Source organism: Nomia melanderi, chromosome 10, assembly GCF_051020985.1.
Source record: "Nomia melanderi isolate GNS246 chromosome 10, iyNomMela1, whole genome shotgun sequence".
In the NCBI taxonomy this organism is placed as follows: domain Eukaryota; kingdom Metazoa; phylum Arthropoda; class Insecta; order Hymenoptera; family Halictidae; genus Nomia; species Nomia melanderi.
In genome coordinates this window covers 11,838,728-11,859,571 of record NC_135008.1, presented here as the reverse complement: position 1 = coordinate 11,859,571, position 20,844 = coordinate 11,838,728, and the positions used below count along the sequence as shown (strand labels likewise).

At 32.6% G+C, this 20,844-nt stretch overlaps 1 protein-coding gene across 7 annotated transcripts in view; it reads right to left on the bottom strand.

The window, feature by feature from the left end:
* The window catches only part of LOC116428679 (dual specificity calcium/calmodulin-dependent 3',5'-cyclic nucleotide phosphodiesterase 1), a 307,261-nt gene that overhangs the window by 198,861 nt on the left and 87,556 nt on the right, over positions 1 to 20,844 (bottom strand). For 5 of the 7 annotated variants that reach the window (XM_076371778.1, XM_031980647.2, XM_031980646.2 and 2 more), the window contains one exon: positions 7,545 to 7,819. The exons of 1 other annotated variant lie outside the window; for it this stretch is intronic. In XM_076371778.1, the coding sequence (XP_076227893.1) occupies positions 7,545 to 7,668 (124 nt within the window). In that variant the 5' untranslated portion in view covers positions 7,669 to 7,819. Of the gene's footprint in view, positions 1 to 7,544; positions 7,820 to 8,497; positions 8,573 to 20,844 lie in introns of those variants that run through there. One more of the 7 variants, XM_031980645.2, reaches the window with a different exon arrangement.

Here is a 20,844-nt window from a genome sequence, read left to right as displayed (position 1 = left end):
GTAGAACTTTTCGAAACTAACCATGTGTCCTTTTAAAAGTAAAACTTTTCAAAAACGATTATGCGTGCTTTGAAAACTAAAACTTTTGAAAACCGACTACAATGTACTCTTTTAAAAGTAAAACTTTCCAAAAGTAACAATGTGTTCTTTCAAACTTGTAAGTAATTCGTATAATATACACGATTATACGTATGCAATATGATTATAACTTACTGAATTAATTTTGCAGTTTTCGTGTACATATAATCCAGTCCAAAGGTAATATTAAGGTTCATTAACTCAAATATAATACCACTATGTGTAAATACTAAGTATATCACGATATGTAGTCTTAATAATTACTTTCACTAATTCTACACAAATAAAAAATGTATAGACATAAACTGTTCAATAACGAAGTGTAAATAAATATAATAAAGAAATTTTGTTTACATTCTAATTCTCACAAATGAGTCTATTAAAGTCTATACTTGCGTAAACAATTTCAATGTAATATTTATTTATTACGTATGTAATAATATTTATTTATTTACGAATGTACTTGTAATATAGAGAGAGTAATATTTAAGAATACAATATTCATGTGAAACAGAAATGATGGCCGTACATCAAAGACAAGCGCTGAGTTTATCTATCAATTTTAGTTATTCACTTTATTTTCAGTCCTGCAAATATGGTACTGCAATAAGTTAAAAAAGAGTTTTCATATAATTTTACAGAGTTTATTCCAACGAATTTCTCAAAGTTTGGTTAACTGGCCATATTTCCCTACGTTTTAGATTCTCCTGTTTGAACCAAGTATTGTACCTCACACTTGTGCTATTTTCATGAAAACCATTTAACTCGTTTTCCAACGGCATTCTTTAATTTACGAGCCGTACGTTCGTTGAATAAGAATTACAACGCAATCAACCGTTCGTAAATTTTCTAATTCCGGTAACGACGTACAAACGAAAATAGTCAGTTTCGATTGCATTTGTCCGGTATTTATTAGCGTGCAACAAATTCAGCATGTATAATTAATCGGTAATCATTCTTTGGCTTTAACAAAGCATCACTTATTTAAAAAGGTTTGCTGTATACATAATGAATTAACGTTACGGAGAACTTTTAATCTCGTAATTGCGTTCGCCGCAATTGTTTTGTAACGTGATTTCATTAGCTATTATTGTATTTTTCTTGTAAATTTAATTAAAGAAAATACAATTTTCCTGTATTTACTATTAAAGGAATGATATTTTCGTAATCTTTAATACAATATTAACCACTTGCGCTGGAAAGACGTGCCACGGACGTCGAGACGTTCCTATCTCAAAATTCTCAATGATGTCTTTCACACATTGATAATCTTGTTGCATTACGCCTATTAAATTACTTGGAAATGTATTACTTCACACAGAATGATTAACAAACAAAATTAGTGTACATATCAGTGTAAAATAGGTAAAAACAAAATTTATCGCAGGAGACTTTGCCAAATTTCTGAATTCATTTTCAGCGCAAGTGGTTAAATCGTTTGATTGAATTGTATTATTATTAGTGCATGTTCATCTAGCTGAATGTCACCGCATTAGGTAGCATTATTTATAATATAGAAATGTTTTCAAATAATCATCCTGTAATTAAACAAACCATAGTAATTTGATTTGATTGGGGGTCTCCGGTGACCCCCATGGCATTCAACGTGTTAATAACATAGAATATCCTGGACTCGTTCGAAGTCTTCGGGTGTAGTTTACTGAAAACTGCATACGGCCCACTGTTCATCCGAGGAATAAAAAGTTCGATAAAAGGTGCATTTCAAGATATTTTATTGTTATTTTCATCGTATTGGTCCCATTTACTTCTGTACAAAGTTTCTGTTCGAAAATCTGTCGAGTGGGACCGTTCTCTCCAAGGGACTATTTCAGCTTTTGTTTTACGCTTATTACCTCGCGTAATTGCAACCGTACTGCTTGCATCGTATCAGTCACAAAAGGAACAAAGGAAAGAGACGTCTGTTTCAGGTTTGACATAACGACCGTGTTATGGACAGAAGAAATTGCATTAAACACGTTTACAACGGTTGTAATTTGCACTAATCGATTGAGCAAATATGTAACAGGAAGGCTGCTTGAAATTTATCACACGTTGTGCTTGTTACAGTAATCTATAGTGTACTTAAACTCATTAAGACAATGATTAATAGATTTAGTAAGATTATTAGTAAGATATTATTTTGTTTTATTTCTTGCTTAATACGATAAAGTGATGTTTAAAAACTATTCAAACTGTCTAAATAAATTATTGTAAGCTTTGAATAGTTTAAATAGTTTTTGCTTCTAAAAGTTTCTAAATGTAAATTAAATTAACAATATGCTACGTTAATTATCTTTATTTTGAATTAATTATTAATAGAATTTCGATGGATATTTTTTGTTAACCTTTGCAACTATCATTTGTTTTTTTGATTTGAAAAAAGTGGTGAAAGTCCGAAGTTAATCTTAACAAACACATTTATAAATATTTAAACAAATGTTACATATAATTAAATAGACATACCGAAGTTCTCTCTTAATTTACATTTGTTTCAACGGCTTGTTTCAAATACACTAATTACTTTGTAATTAAAGAATTAGAAAAAAGATATTGTGATGACGAAAACTCGAGAAGGATAATTAACTTAAGTGAGAATTGTTACTGTATTTGAATCGTTTCACATTGTTCTGCGCTTCGTCTCGACGTCGGATTCAACGTTAAACAATTTACATTATTTGAATTTGTAACTTCACTCCAAGAAAAGCAAACAGTCCCATACCGTGATGCTTGTGTTTGCGTTTCCGACGTTCGTTACTGGTTTTGTTCTTACTTAAGAACAGCAGTTTCCGCTTGACATTTGGTGCAACGATGCACTAGATGCACTAGATTCCTGTATCCTGCTGTTCATGAGTATCAGTAGCATTTACGAAAGGTTAAGAGAACGTAACAAATTTTTAGTAAATTGTTGAAAAGGAAGAACCTCGGTTTTTCGATGAAAAACATAATTTCTATAGAAATTTTTATTGAAAAGATATGAATGTCTTTTAATTGAAAATTTGTATAGGTTTTTAGTATACATTAATTAACTTTCATGAATGTTTTCAATTGAATTTATTCAAACATACAATTGATAAACATTACAACAAATAGTATTTTCATTTATGTGCTGTAGAAACCATAATTAGAAAACAGGTATAATAACATATTTTGCTCCATCAAGTAAAATCATTCTGACACGTTTCTTTCCGTCAATAAAACCAAATGAACTATTCAGACAGCCTGGTTTAAATGTCTCACTCTATATATGTCCCACTAAAATAGAGCACAGCGTAATTTGATTACACACTGAAAATGGCGATTGCAATCTAATTATTGATACAATTACAAGCTTCCGTCTATAATAGTTAATGGCAACGCACTGTTATTACCTTAATTACAATTGAAGATTAGTAACAAGGAGTCGTTAGAGAAAGTAACCAGTAATTGGATCACCTGTTAAATTATAAAATAATTACCATTACTGACGTGTAATCACATTACATTTCACAGAATTTTACTAATTATTTTATACAGTCATTGACACCTACGTTTATCGAATGCAAAAATGTCCACTGATACTGCTTTAATTAGATCAAAAATTTTCAAGTTGAAATTTCATACGGTATCTATTAAATTACTGCACATGAAAGTTTCACGAAAGTATTGAACGAAAATATTTTAAACGAAAGTATTTTTGTGCAAACTGCATAGTTGATTTAGTCGAAATGAATTCTTTGAATACCTGAAACTTTTCCTCTGTTTTTAATTTTTATGCTACTTATTCTTTCAAAAAATCATCGCATGTTAATATAAATAGAAGCTCATTGCAGGCGTTAATAACTTTAAGTTAATTAATAACTTTAAGCAATTTAATAAGTCTATTCGTGTAACTATTGTGTTTACTGTAATTTACCATTCGATTAACCTGGTAACATTGTTTTTAACTTTAAATACATTACTTATCTGTATTCGACTACAACATTATCATTGTTACAATCCAAGAATTGTTATTGTCTTCCCATTCTAAGCCAAGAGGCTACTAAGAAATTTACGACCGGTAATTGCATGTGCGCCAAACCAACACTATCGCAACAATGAAGACTGAAGTGCACGAAGATTTATGGTTTTCGAATGGATTTCAGTGTAGGACCGGTTTCCAGATAGCGTGTCGCACGTAATAATATCGTACATAAAGAAACGTAGAGGAATAAAGAACGTAATATTGAGTTCCCCGGAAGATCTTGCCATTTTTCTTTAATATTACCTGCAAAGATTATTTTCATAGAAAATTACAAAAGTTATTGACAGTAATCTAAATAGTGAAAAATAAAAAAAATGTAAGTCTGTATTTTTTTTGTATAGTATTTATTCTTTATTTACGTCAATGTAATGTAGATAATGCAGGGCACAAAGTAGAAAGTATCTGAGGTTTTAAAAGACCGAGTGATTTACGTAAATAGAACGAGTCACATTTCCTTCGCGATTGCAATTAGAGAGGAATGTTGGAATGAGGGAAAAGATGAATGGTTCAAAGAGCGTATATTTTCAGGTCCGCATGCAATACCACGATATCACGATACATAGGTCGTTGCACTTGTAAAGAACCGCTAACCTAGACCTTTCGACGTCCTTTTCCAATAAAAATGTGAAACAGCGTCGCATCTCTAAAGTTTGAACAAGTTTACGAGTTCTTGGTGCAGTATCACAGATAGAAAGACTACCAATTTTAAGTTTAATGGAAGCAAGCAATCTGGAAAAATTGTTTTGGTTGCACAAGATGTTGGATCACAGATAATCATATGTTTTGGAAATGTCAGATTCAATATTTTCCTTTATTTTGTTTGTTATAGCAATATGAATATTTTAATAAAGAATAATAAATATTATTATATAATACTAATATTTTACTAATGTAACTATTGTACTTCAAATAATTGTTGTTCACGGTTTGGAAAATGGGAGCACTGTTACGAAAAGGAAATGTTTGAGTAAAGATTAATTAGTGTGTAAATCCGGCTTGTATCATTAGGCAACTCACGAGCCGCTAGATAATACCATCATTAACCACAAACTCTACGAGACACCCTTGACGGTTCGCGCGACCGATTCTTAAAACCATTTTTTTAATCTTGTGTTTAATTATCCGGAATTATCTCAGGCGTAATGAATTATGGAGTAGTAGTCTAGTGAAAACTTCTCAGTAATCAAAAAATGATTGAAACTGTACATAGTATTTCTTTGTTCAGTAAGTACAAAATTATAAAATAATTTGAGAGAAACAGAGACTTTTTCAAGTTACACTTGGATAAAGAAAAATTAAGAAAGGGGTTAATTAGATCGAAATGACTCTGCATTTATCTTAAGATCCTATGAATAAGTACATAAAAATTCTATAGAAATAATTTTTCTATAATTTCCTTTTAATGGATGGTCATTAATTTTTAGTTTTAGTTAGAGGTTAATTCAATATTTAATGTGTTGAGCACAAACAGAACCGTGAATAAGTTTTCGAGAATATCTAAATGGAGAAATGTAAACTGGAGTCTGGAGGTGAATGAAATTTACGTAGTTTAGTCGATTCACGTCGAACGATGACACGAGATTAACTGCAGACTCTGCATTCTCTACTGCAAAAATAAACTGTGATCATGGTTTTGCACTTCCTACATGTATCACAAGACACGATTGATTTCAACTAAACACCCAGACAATTTGATGTTTCCATAAATGCAAACATATTTATTGAATACTAAAATAAACTTGGTTCAATTTTGTTTCTTAAAAACGTTTCAATTTTAAATTTCTAATTAAATACATTAAATCGCGAAACGAAAGTTCCAAAAATTGGATGATTTTTTTAAAGTATCTTTCAGTACACAATCTAAGTATAAGTTTCCTTTCTGTAAATGGTTACCAATAATATTAATATCACTGAAAGATTACATCATTAGGTGACTTTCCTTTTTCTCCTGAAAAATTTGAAGTTTGTCACTTACTATCTTTTTACAAATTCTCTTCAATTAACACTAGAACTACCACACCCATCAAAACCACTCTTATTTCGCAGTGACTGACATTTTAAAAGCACTGAATATCCGAAATGATTTAAAAAATAAATAGTTTCACTTCGATACTACAATCAATATATGAGTCGTTCAGAAGTCTATGCGGTTAAGTCCAGAAAACAGAAATTGAGAAAATTCATGTTTTGGCTTCTAAAATTATTATACAACATATTCGGAAGCTGTAAAAAGAAGGGCTTCCTGACCTAGAAAAAACGAAGAAACGAGTAAATCCTTGAATAACTTAAAGAAAATATTATTTATTGCATTCAAATTTACAAAAATCATAGACTTAACGGCATTAGCTTCTGAGCGACTTATATGAAGAAACAGAAAAGAATATATTACAATTTTTATAAGGATTACATCTTAATCGTGTAAAACGCTCGGTGGCTCTAGTGTTAAATAAACGCATTTGCCATTGCATCGAGATAACGATAATTCACGATGATGTCGCTAGAAAGTTGGAAACAAAGAAATTCTATTCATCGGCGAATTAAAGCTTCTGACAACATAGCTTATTGTCCAAAATACGTGACTGGAATCACGGCCGCGTAAGCAGCGGCAACTGTTCTATATTTCTTTTGCGCTCCCTTTTTGCTGCACATTTCGACCGAAAGCCGTTGCATTTGGCAAGGACAAGCAGGACGACTTCGTGAGCTTTGTTCATGGATCAATGAACGTAGTGAATCTTGTGTACGGCGCGCTGCCGTGCAGATGCACACGCATTGAATCGGAACAATTTCCCCGAAAGAGATCTTATAGGTAGTCGATAGCTGAAACACGGTATCCATTGAATCCGAGTAAACTTGTAGCCTCAGATACTCAATGCTGTATACATTAGCAAATGAAGAAGACTGTTGCACGCTACTAAAGTAGTTCCTGTTCGGAATGAAAATAAATGTCTGCAGAACCCTAATGCTTTGATGTTTACAAATCTGCTTATGTTAATGAATCTGAAAAGAGAATATATAAGACGATCCACGTAACTGTAACATGCCATAGCATTTTTCTTAGTACAATTCCAGAACAAGGTTAGAAAAGAATTAAATGAATGATTTAATATTAAATTTAATTTGTAACACTTGAGTTTATCCTGCATAAAGGTATCCTAAGATCTTTTGCAGAAGGCAATTGAAAAATTATGTGTGACACATTTAAAATCGGGAAACGTTTGAATGTTTTCTTTAATAAAAATACTTGTTGAAAATGTTTCGTGAAGTATTTTTCAAGTGATTAGCTTGAATTTTTGTACAAAATAACGAGAGGATTTGATTTATGTAAAAAATCGGCATTCACTTTTTTTAAACGGAATATAATTGTTAGATGCAAATACTTTTTGTACGTTGTAAAAGTTAAATGCAAAAATAAAAATGTCAATGAATTATGGAAAAATTCGAGGTATGCATTATGTGAAATAATTACCTATAGTATACGTTGCACCATCCAGTTGGAAAGTTGCACTCTTGCACTTTTTGAAGAGCTTCTGATGTGGATACGGCGGTGGAAGCGGCGGAGGTGGTGGCCCCTTTGGTTCTTGTTTACTCATGATGTTCGCCACACTCTCGCTTATTTCTTGATCATGAATTATTCGGAACCACAGTTACCAACGTACCACTCGCGAGTGAATTACTTAAACGATGATTATATTGTACCACCGGTTGATGAACACATCATTTAATCATAGAATATATTTATCACTAAAAGCAAAGTAGGAAGTATTTAAAAATAAAAATTGAATATTTGTAATATAAAAATGTTTTTGCTCGTTTGAAATTAATCCAACTGGAAAGTTTTTCTCATTTTTACACTAAACATGGAAATAATAAATAAATAAAGAGAGATGCAAAAAGAGTGGAATAATAACTATGTTCACCAAGAATATTGAAGGTATTTGTAATAATATGAAAAATGTTATATAGAAAATTTGCACAGTTCAAAGGACGATATACTGTGATGCAGACATTTTTTGCGTGAGCAAAGGTATATAGAGGAGATTTCAAGGTTATCTCTATGTTTTTTTAATGGAATGCTATGCTTTTTTATCGCGATGTAATAGCCGACGTTAAAGCGACTTGAGCAAGCCATCATTGAAGGTTATGCAAGGTCAAATGTGGTAGTAAAATAAACAGAATTGAGGAAAAAAATTATACAGGTCACTGATTCGCTGCATTAATGCGATTAAAATTTATTTACGACAAAGGCACAACTGTCTCGAATGGCTTGATGGAGGAACCTTCACCGAGCGTCAAAGGGAATTTCGTTCGCAGTATTGTTTTCATGAAAGATGCAGCAAGAAATTTCATTGAATGACGTGTAAAGAACCAAGTCCTATGAACTTTAATAAAAGGTTTAGCGTTAAACAAACGACCACCCACCGCTATATGAAAAATTCACTGTGCGGCCACCAATAAACTTTTTTTTTAGCTTTAAGGCGGTCAGAGGATACGTCGATGGTGCGAAAAATTTCATAATATATACCAACGGGTTGCGACACGCTTTAAAATATATGTATATACATTTTGTATTCTTTCTCAAGAGACGTTTCTTGGAAAAACTGTACAGTTTAATTTTTTTCGCTTCGACAGCATTATGAATTACGGTAAACAAGAGAGAATATGTGTTATGATAACGAAGCTAATGGCTCTTTAATGACACCAAAATGGTGTTTAGTTCCTAACAACATCGACACAATCGTCTTGTTAATGTTCCTCACGTTTGAAAATATTCCATACTGTTAATGAAGATTAATATATAAACTATAATGCAGTTGAATATGCATTACCCAAAGACTTACTATTCGAACATTGTTTCATAAAGGACTAAAAATATAGTAATGTTTAAAAATAATTTTAACGAATATCGTATTTAAATTGTTTAAATTACTGTAAACTGGCTTTGCATATATAGTTAAATTCTTTCGGATTAATAAATATACAATAATTCAGCTTTATTCAAGGAAGTCCCTACACAAATATTAAGAAAAATATACTTATTGCATTGTCCCAGTATAATTATTCTGTTTCTCGACTTCCGTTGGTGAGTATAAATATAAGAAAGCAGTAATTACTTTTCTAAAATTAGTAAAGCTGCCGTTGAAGCATTCTTTAAGTCCTGAATTCTTCCATTCGCTGCGACAATTTCCTGCGCAGCATTCCAACAGAATGAACTTTTAAGACGGAACAGTACTCACAATGTCGTTAAGCGTTGCGTGATTTAACAGATTCGCGACGTTGACAGTTTTTACTGTCAATTCCCAAGGACATAAAATTAAAGAAAAAACTTTCTAATTTTCCCTATTAAATACTTATAACTTTCTTATCGACCAACATTCATTTGAAAGGAGCGAAAACACCCCTCAAAGCTGAGGATTCAAACTATATTTTTTATAATATCCCTAAAATTATGGACTTTATAAAAGAAATCGAAATTGTTCATTTAAAGGCTAAAAACTAAAAGAAATTATTTATCAAAATCGACGTTTATGTATCGACTGGTTAAAAAAGTTGCTTAGTTAGTCACACATCCAGTTTTTTATCGTCAATGTTGACAGTTTGGACGATACATTTCAAAACAATCCAATACACGCAACGCAGCAAGACTATCAACATGTACAATAAACCATTGGTAATTTCGTAACATAAACACATCAACATGCGTGGTACATTTTCCCAGCGTAAGATGTCAAAATACAACCTCCGCGCCGGAAGTAAGCTTATAGTTCGAGTAGCGATAGCTGTTAATTTCTGGTACACGTTATCCCTTTATCGAACGGGAATCAAAAATAAATGATAAATTCCCACCGCTGTGGTAGAACTTTCGAAGCAGTAAATTCTGCGACGATCGTCTCACGTTCCGGGCACATTTCTCGAAAAACCGGGCCACCGTGTCGCCGCAGTAAAAATCTCACGGAGCATCGTCGCGGAACACTTTATAGTGAGCCCTCTCGGGAGGAGGTGGGTTTTTTTCGGTTCAGGGTGCGGGTTTACCGAAAGCGGCAAAGGGTAAAGTTCAATTTGACTCGGTAGACCACGGGTAACGACAAAAGTTCATCAAACAACGGGGACGGAGAATTAGCGGCGTGACGTACTGGCCAGCTGCGTCGGCCGTGTGTTGGTGGTACAGTGAACATTGGATAATTGCAATATCGAGGGACCTCTTCATAATTGCAACATCGTGATCCCTGCCATGTTCCCACCAGGTTCCTTTCAACACACGATAACATTCTTCAGCAATAAAATAACAAAATACAAGTTCAAAATGTTTGTCTCGACAAGACCTCATCATAAGTCTGCGTGGGCCCAAGCTGTGAGAGACCTTTTTGGTCCCAAATAAAAGATTCATTTTCACAATACACGTTACCTAACTTACCATTTCTAACAAAAACAAATATTTCTATGAAAAATACTATTCTAACTGTCAAAGATATATAAGTGCTTATTACAATTTCAAGGCGATGCCACCGGGAGCTAAAGGGTTAAGAATCAAAATTGTCAATATATCGAAAATAATACACAGTGAACATTGGATAATTGCAATATCAGAGACCTCTTCGTAATTGCAACGTCGTCATCCCCATCGTATGCCTACCAGGTTCCTTTCAACACACCATAGCGCTCGACGACCATTCGTGGTTAAATAGCGTACCATGATCCGGCTATTGTCGAACTCGATGGTTTTAACGTGTCGTCCTTTCCTGCTCACAGTCCTTTTCTATGTCCAAAATTTCAATTGCTTATTGTATGAGCAATTATGATCGCAATTCTATTATGTTTAATGGTATTTTAATTAGACGAACCTAATAAACATGACGGTGAAAGTTTCATTCATTAAAAGCGAAGAATAAAGAAGTTTGACTTTTCAGTTAAAAGTCTTAAGCTCACCGCGAGCCTTTAATATTGCCGAACGCTTGGACTCTCGTCTTTTTTCCCCTCCACTCGCGTTGTCCTTTTCTACGTCCTCCACGCTAAAATCTTCGTTTCTTGTGGTGGATTCGATTCTACGCTTTCACACTTGCAACCTTCCGGTCCCGTTGAGTGTTGCAATTAACCAATGTCCACTGTACTATGCGTCCGTGTGTATACGCGATTTCGCCGAAATACCGAATCCTGTGACATCCTCGTTATTTCCGTACACGCGTGACACCATCGGGAATTTCATGCGTTCGGCGCCGCTAATGGGAATCGTTACGGTTTGCGTATTCGCTATCGACGATTGCAAAACAGACGTGATCCCGTAGTTCATACGAATCGCACGTCGGTACCATTTCAATTCCCCGTAACCTACACTCATCGTCCTTTGCTGAATATTTCCTATTCACCCATCAGCATCTCGATCCCCTCGCATTTTCCCTGGTGCTTTTCGTTTATCCCACTTTTCCTTTTATTCTTTCATAGGTTTTCACCTTCGACCTCATCGCATCTGAAGCTATAGTTTGTAACGCCCGGCTCTCTCCTTTTTTCCATTTTCTTCTTATCCTAGATCTTCCTTGCCTTCTATAAGGTCGATCGTAACTGGATTTCTCTGGCGTGTAATTCGTATCTCCCCTCCCTTAACCCTCTTTCTCGCGGAACCAGCTTTTCCCTTACGTTCTTTGCTTACCCCCTTCGTAGATATGGCTTCCTGGCTTAATTTGCATTCGGGCAGTATCTTGTTGTTAACGGACGATCTTTTCTCAGTTTTATTTTCTCTTCTTGCTAAAGATTTCATCTTTATACTTATACATTGCATTTGTTTCCTATTGTTACTATTGTGTGGAGAAATTATACTTCTAGTTAATTCTTTAAGGTTGCCTTATATGAAGATACTTATTGCATACTTTAAACTAATTTTTATGTATAAAACCAGATACAGTTGAAGCGCAAATTATATTTCATTGTGTAGAGTTGAGCACTGACTTTTCAGTTGTTGAGGTTCTTTGAGGCAATTTGAGATCGCATTTTCGAGATATTACCAACTAAAAATTAAATATTAAACTTTCAGGAGTGGAGTTTAAACAGCGGCTGGCTCAATCTTTAATATATTCACTGGAAATTCATTGGAAAATGCTTTCATATATGTATGAAACATGCATAAAAGTACATGACACATATTTTCAGCGGAATTACTACAGTAATTACTAATTTGCAACCGTTTCCACTCTTTTAAAGTAATAATGTGCCCAATAATTCTTGTAGCTCTTTATGTTTCGCACATTATATAGGAATAATACTAACAATTTTTTTGTGTTAACAAATACTTATTAAAAAATTACGAGTAAATACACATGTTATTACTTTTAAGGAACACATCGCGTGATATATATTAGTTATAACATTTTATCATTAACTGTTTGTAGGAAGATAGGCATTATATGTATATCATAATAATTTTGTATTACGTTGCTTAGTGTACAAACGAAAGAACAAAATCGTGTAATATAATAAAAAAAAATAAAAAAACTGCTCTTAAGACTAGAAAAATCGCCACGGGAAGCTAAAAGGATGCGAATGATATCTGATGAATTTTACGTTTGGTATTTTTTTGTATATTTACCTACACATTCGTGACTCTAGTGACTGATGTTTACTTGCACAACCCGGAAGTCGAACCTTTAATTTTCAACTGTCAATATATCCAACAAAATCGTAACTGGTAAAACGTAAATGGACTTTTCGATTTCAATTATCGTACAATCTGTCACGAACGCGTTCGTTAAGTTTTAAATGCAAAATATAAATAGTTCGAGAAATATAAATCATATTTCGAATTTGAATATGCTTTTACCCAAGTAGTAACTAAGTGTTTGAATTATGGATGACAAATTAAAAAATTATTCGATTGTTCAGACAATATTTATAAAACTATGATTAAAATATGAATAGTTTATGCAGTATGTTTTGTTACCTGTTGTCCATTTCGATCAAATTTACCTGTATATTATTTCAAACTTCTGAAATTTATCCTTTCAACCCTTTGCACTCGACTTATTTTCAATGTTGTTGGGTGTAAACTTATATTGAACTTGTAAATGAATTAAAGTAATTTAGAGCGATAGAATTCAACGTTTTATATTTATTTTATTTATTATTATTATAGTAAGTATAAGTAGTAAGTAAGTATAGTATTTTAATTTGTATGATCTTCTAATGTATAGTACTTTTTAAAACAGTTTCCAACGTTGTATAATAAATTTGTTTCGTCATCTCCAGCATGACATCGAATGCAAAGGGTTTGATATTATATTTATTCTCTCCTGTATTATTTTGTCAAAAATGAGAATAATTTACTAAACCCAATTCTATCGTTCAATATTTACAAATATTTATATTTACACAAGATTCAATCAATAATGGCACGTTTTACAATTGGCCACTACATAGCCTGTATTCACCGCCACATCATTATTGAACCTCCATCATGCTTCAAAGTTCGGCATTAATTTATACTAACCATTTTGTCGTTCGCTTTTCTATAGCATATATATCATCCTTTAGAAACGATGCATAATATTTACTTCCGCCCGAAAAATATTGTACTTCCGAAAATTGTTCTTATTTATTTTTTAGGAAAACTTAGTATTCTCTACTTATCGACTTTACTAGTTGTTTTCTTCCGTAGATTGAAACTATGAAAATTAGTTTCATTAATATCATTTCTACATTCATTGCGGACCGTTATATTCATATCAATTGCAATTTTTAATATCACCATTAAAAATTATTTTTTGTTCGTACGAACAAAATATAGAATACACACATTAGGGCGTGTAATGTGAAATTTCGGATTTTTCTTCCTCATGTTTAACTTCCACTGTTTTCCTTTGTTTTTCATATAACCTCTTAAATAGTTTCATTGTCGATAATCAGAACAATTTTTCACAAAACAGTTTTTCTGAATTATACATAATAACTACTTCTCGCATTGTTTTTTGAAAACATGGATACCGCCAACGTCTGTATCATCCTCTTATATGAATTCAAATTTATAAATAATACGGCAAAAACCACTGAAAGTATAAACACAGTATTTGGAGACAATATTGTGAATGAAAGAAGAGTACAGCGTTGATTTGCAAAATTTCATTTCGGTAAAATGTTTCTTCGCAAAATCAGTCGCACGGTAAACCCGCAACAATAGTTTATAACATCTTTAGAATTTATTAACTTTAAACATTCAGAATTTTCGAAAAAAGTAATATATTCACTAAAAACACGTTGACAGAAGTGTATTAAATCGAGCAGAAGATGTTTTAATTAAATAAACGTGTTTTGGAACATCAACTAAGGTTTCCTCTTTCCCGCAAAGTCCATTTCATATTACACGATCTAATAGAAATAATTAAACCACATTATCACGATTTTAATTATTTGTCCAGCCAATAAAAGATTATACTTCACAGTTTTCTCGCGTACGTCTAAAATCCCCTAGTAATCAACCGACCAATCGTTTTAATTTTTCCCGCATTTATCGCCGACCTTGCATTTACATCGTTCCCTCTGTTCCCGTTCCCTGTCTCCGTTCTTTGCCCCCGCGCTACCTCACCGTGGTCCCGATCGTTTGAGAAGCCTCGGTGAATTAATAGTTCGCGTGGTATACGTGACTCCCGAACCGAGTGGCAGCGTCAAGTGCACTTCCTCGATCGTGACGTATCCCCATCGTTGAAGGGCAGCGGTGCATCGAACGAGGGCTTGCTTTCTCACCTTTCGCCGTCTCACTTGAACCCCTGATAACTTCCCGCAAAATTACCGGTAAAACCGTCGATGACGATTCCGCGACACCGAGACCATCACCCCCCGCAATCGGCGCTGTTTGTTTGCCTCGAAATTTCAAATACCTTCGATATCGAACGGAGAGACGACGAATATCGGAGAAATAGATTTCGAGAGGTGTTTGCTCTGCAAACTGGTCCGCTGTGATTCTTCCCTTTCATCGGTGGAACCTCCGTCTGCGCGAAGACCGTTCCCTGCAGTATTACATTTGCCAGTGAACTCGTCCCGATTATTTAAACGTATCAAATATTACGTTGGCACGAATCATGTCTGGCGTGTGTGTACGGTAGGAACACGTATAGCACGATGCTCATGTAACACCTTGGCAGCCATCTTTGTGTAAGATATATTAATCAGGCCAATTATTATTTTTTACCGGTATGTAGTATAGTAGGAACAATATTTATGTGTAATTAACCCCTTGCCCTATGATTTATTTCTTAATTATGATTAATGCAATTACTTTACCGGTAATAATTTACTAGAGAAAGAACAAATTTTTATGCTTATTCTATGACTGCGTTAATTCAGAAGATTAACGATTGAGAAGACTAATGATTGATAAGTAATATTTCATTTATGATTAAACAAAATAAATAATATTTACACTTATCAAATTCAGTTTGAAATTTTCGTCGTGAGTTTGACACGATATTGTAGGTCAAAGGATTAACAGTTAGAAATATATATTTTGTGAAAAAGTGCGTGTATTTGGCAAACATTCATTAATTTCATTGAAAACTGTTTGTTCTTCTGTCGTTTCAAACTTTATTTTACTTTCCACGTTACACGAAATTTATAACATTCTGTTCCAATTTTTCTTCTTTTCTTGACTGTAATTATTTTAATAAATATGTTCTGCTATCGACCGTGTTCTCCAGATTTCACTTGGTTCCCTTTTTTCATCAGAGAGTTTCATAAAATGGTAGTGATATAAATTAAGTATAGAAATAAACATCACGATCGCTATTAAACGGACTTCCAAATTAATATTAAACGACTAGCGAAACTGTCATTAATATTGAGAAGTGTTTCAATTTGAAAATAACACTGAACCTGCAAAATATTGAAAGTTCTACTTGTATCTCATTCGTATTCAATGCTTATCAGATTTACTTTCAATTTCAATTCTACCCGAGCGTGCCAGAAAAAGGGAAGAATCGGTAATTTCTTAAAGTCCGTCGTTCTCGAAAGTAACGTCGATGAAATCTCAGACCCGCCCGAGCTAAGTGAGCACTGCGTTGAAACACTGAGACGTGATAAATTAAACCGAATACAGATTTGAATTAGATAGAATGAATATAATCAACCGGGGAAAATGAAAACAAATGTTTCAAATATATTCCGATAATTTAAATTCTATGTTGATTGTTGTTTTATTCGTTCGTTCGCTGTTTACAGCGTCAATTTCAAAACAATCCGAAATTAAGCATAGAATTTCGTGTATGCGAGTACAATTTGGGTCAGGTGCGTACTAGTTTATTCGTCGATCAGTCGAATGTCGGACAGCTTCGCAATTAATAACATGTTCGATGCTTCCTTAATGCAACTTAACTACGCTGTTTGATTAGTACCGGTTTATAGAGAGGTATTATTCAATCAAGGAATATGTTACGATGGTTTGCACCGTGGCTCATTTAGATGCGGCATTCTTAATCGATACTCGCCGCGACGATGGGAAACACTGTACATGAAAATACTGTGCAACGAGAAAAAACTGTTGATCTCTTCCGAGAAATACGGTAAAATGTTTCCTGCATTTTAAAGAGTATCGTGTATATTGAAGGGGTGAGGTACTCCCTTGTATTTCTACTGTTTTAAATGCTGTTATTGTTGGTTTTGTTGATTATACTGCTCGTAGTTTACTAAAAACACAGATTTATATTAATACAGTTATTACTGACTGCGTTAATGGCAAGTGTTTTCGAAATCTTTATCAAATATTGAAGTATGTGCATTTTATAGTTTATAATAATAATTAATAATTAACACAATATTCACAGTGGAAAAATACTTCTTTGTTAAGATATACTATAAGTATATTTACGTGGATATAAATGTGTGAATAGTTTATTCATGAGCAATGATGAGTGAAATTAAAGATTTCGTTTTGATTTCATTTCATTCATTTTGGATGAATATTTAGGAACTGGATTTACAGAAATTATCTGCTGATACCATAAGCTCTCAATGCTCGTTATGAACACTTATACAGAAAATGTATCTAGTGCACTGATACATCACTTCGGTACATTATACTGAGATTCTAATAGCTCAGTGTTATTGTCTATAATCCATTCCCGAGCAGGATAACGAAATACGCGCTACTACGCTAATATCTAAAAACACTATATTATAAATTTGAATTTACTGTGAAATTCAAATGGAGAATAAATTGCTGCATATAGCTATTTGAAGGTAATTGAATTAGCTTAATACAGATAACATTATAATCAACAATCCTTAGAATCTTCTAAAGTTTGATTTTCATATATAATCTTGCAGTTTTTCGAAATTACATTTCTTAAAGTAACTTTATTATTAATAAATAGTTCACAGAGAAGATAATTATTTCTTGTTACATTAACAACAGTAGAGCAGTATTTCTGTTAGACTTATGCAAAACGTAGTCTTCGTATTTAGTAAACAATAAAAACTGGAAACTGCAGGATGTAATTCTATATTAATAATTTAAAGTATTCCTCTTTTATCCAAGGAAACAAAATGTCAGTATCACCAGCTACGTGAACACCTGGTTCGTGTAATTAAGACAAATTTAACAAACAACCTCTTCTGTGGAAATGTCTTTACTCGATGTGATTTCCAGATTCCGGAATCACAACAGAATCGACAGGAGGATTCATGGTAACCGTTTCGATTTTCTTTCACCGCGGTCGTATAATCTAGATCCCGAAGGAATTCCCTTCGTTCAGAAACCGATAAGAAGAAAACCGAATCTCAGGTTCGATAAAATGTCCACGCACCGGCAAAGGAACGGCTGTGATTTATGCAAACAAAACATTCTAGGCTACGAATTACTGAGCTCGGTTGAAATACCGTGCTACGCGAAATCGATTCGGAACACTAAACTTCCGATTGGACGGTACAGATCTGGACAGGAACTCGTGGAACAAACTCGGTGGTTTCGGAATCGATTCGCTGGATCGTAAACCTTGATTAGAGGCGACAAACTTTCTTTCGAAAACGTAAAGTTTCAAAATTTTAAATGTAGAATTTAAAATACGTAATGCAACAAACTAAAATATACAGGACATTAGAATGCTCTGATTATGGAATCAGACTTTGAAAGAAACAAAAGAAAGAAAAAAAATCACAATATTATATATATTTCAATTTAGCCATTACGAGGAAATTTAACCATTTGAAAGAATAGTGTTTTATTTTTTATCAGTAATATGCAGTTTGTAATTTCCTCGGTTTCGGTTAAATTAGAAAAAACTTTCAAAATAATTAAAATGTAATTTTGTTTTGCATATGCAATATTTTAGATAGAATAGTAAAGATAAGAACACACGTATCGGAGTACAAACAATTAGAAGAACATTATATAGGTAAAAATAATGTGATTATAACCAACGTTTGTTTTAATTTTTAAAAATATTGTTTATGAATGTCCTAAAATATAATGCAAAGAATATATGTAAGTTATAAACAAATATAGCATTACTGTAATAATTAAAAATTCTCTTGAATGAACGTAAAATTTGTAATAATACAGTAATATTAACATCTTGTTTCTGCTGTTATAAATAAATATCTCTATAAAATACTGCAGTAAGGTTTATACGAACATTAAAATTTTTACGTTGAATATTAAAGAGCATTGTATTATTCTTGCTTAGACTGTCAAGTAAAAAAACAGCAGTGTATTATCACACAGTGAATAAGGAGAGTGATCCATCATTCAATATTGCCGCATGTTTAGTAATAGCTCTATTCATAATCCGTGCTGTAACTATACTATCACGTTTCACTGAATAAAATCTTAGAAAATGGAAACCTTTGTAATTTCCTATAAAACATTTTTAAATGAAGTGATCTTCTGATAGACAAAAGAAGTTTCAGTGCCTTTATACAATGGAGTAAAGTCTTTAAGAATTTTAAATTGCACGTCGAGGGTTTCATCATTAATTAGGGTATGTAAGTTCAACTTAAATTAATTTCCTTGTGTTTACTTTAGCGAGTACTTACTTTACACGATTAAACTTTGCACAGCATTTTATCGTGATATCTTGTATGTGTATATATATGCAAAGTACGGAGAAAAATTATATTAACCCATCAAGTTAGTGAAACCGTAACTATCTAATAAGACTTAAAAATATACATACACATTGTAGAAAATAGTAAATATATGATTTAAACCTATGTGTACGTAAAATTGAAAAATATGCTGAAGCTGCAAGAGACTAAGTTTATTTTGATTGTATCACAGCGTGAGCGTGAATTTAATATCTTAGATTTACTAAAGGATGTAATCTGTATTAAGTACGTAGGGGGTTGTCACGTTCTCGTATCAACTTCTATATACATCCGTGTTAAATGATTTTAATAATTTTTGTTTTTTCTCGTTATAGATCATATTTACTGTATTTGTCACCAGAATGGTGGATCAATAAATTAATCTGTATATAATTTTTAAAATTGAAAAAAAACTAACAACAATGTTAAAATAGAATGTCATATTTTGAAAATGTTAAAATATGTATAACTTTGATAAGAAATTTCACATTTGTTTACGTATGTGATAATACACCTAATTATACTTTTATTTCATTTATGTTATAACAACTTTCTAGTTTCATTTAATTGTTAAAATTATCTCATCACACTTTTGCATTTGGATAAAAAAACTTCTGAGCCGTGTACCACGTAAAATGAATTTTACATGAAATTATAAATTCTCGTGAGGCAAGCGGTAATTTCAAACTTAATGTAAACAAATATTTTTTACGTGTTATCATTATCCACCCTTTACGTTTTTCATGTTTATTCATATTATTAATCGAGTATGAAATGTTATTAATTTGTCCTTACTCTTTTCGACGACGAAGATATTTTATTAAAATTGTAAACTACTAACGAAAGTTAAATTCTTCGAAATTTATTATATATACTGAACTTGAAATTAAATTCGTCCAAAAAGTATTAAAGCAAAGCAGGTTCAGGAACTCCTACTTCTACAATAATCAGATGAATTCATGACCACCTTCACTTTCTATATGTCGTTTTCACTACATTCTCTGACAATGATGCTTGAATTTTGAGGAGAAGTGTATACTTGAAGGGATAGGTCCTATTTTACCGACCTACATTTTCTTCGTCAGAATTAAATCAAGTTCCAGATCCACTTTAAGTGAAATCTGTCTGCTATGGTTGAAGGGGGTAAATTGGGTATCTTTCCTCGCCCAAGGCCACACAGAAATAATATTTACACGATCGTCCTTTCTACTATCTTTGTCCAAGAAGCATTCGATTGAACTATTGACACGTCTGCACATGGAACTGTTCGTGTGTTACATTTAAACAATATTTTTATTCCTACCTAAAACAACAGACGAAAGAAGTTTAAATAGTTTCTTTAAAAGATATATAAAGTGGTAAATAATACATATTCGTAAGATGCAAAAGAAGAAAAACAAGCCAGTGTGCGAAAGAAATATTGAATCTTTAAATTATAAAATGATTCTTTTACCATTCCGTTCTTTGTAAACATTTGCATCAATAGAAAAATACGTTGTTTCGTTTATTATCCGTTAAATTACTTTCTCCTAATTGTGTATACTTTGGCATTAGATATTACAAATATAATAAATGTTTCTATATTTAATATCAATTAGTTTTAATTTCCTTCTTTCACTAAACCTCAGTAAACTTTTTAATTTTTTCCTTCGTGTGTGTTTGCCATATTGTACCATTTTAAGTACGTATATGTATATGTACACAACACGTCC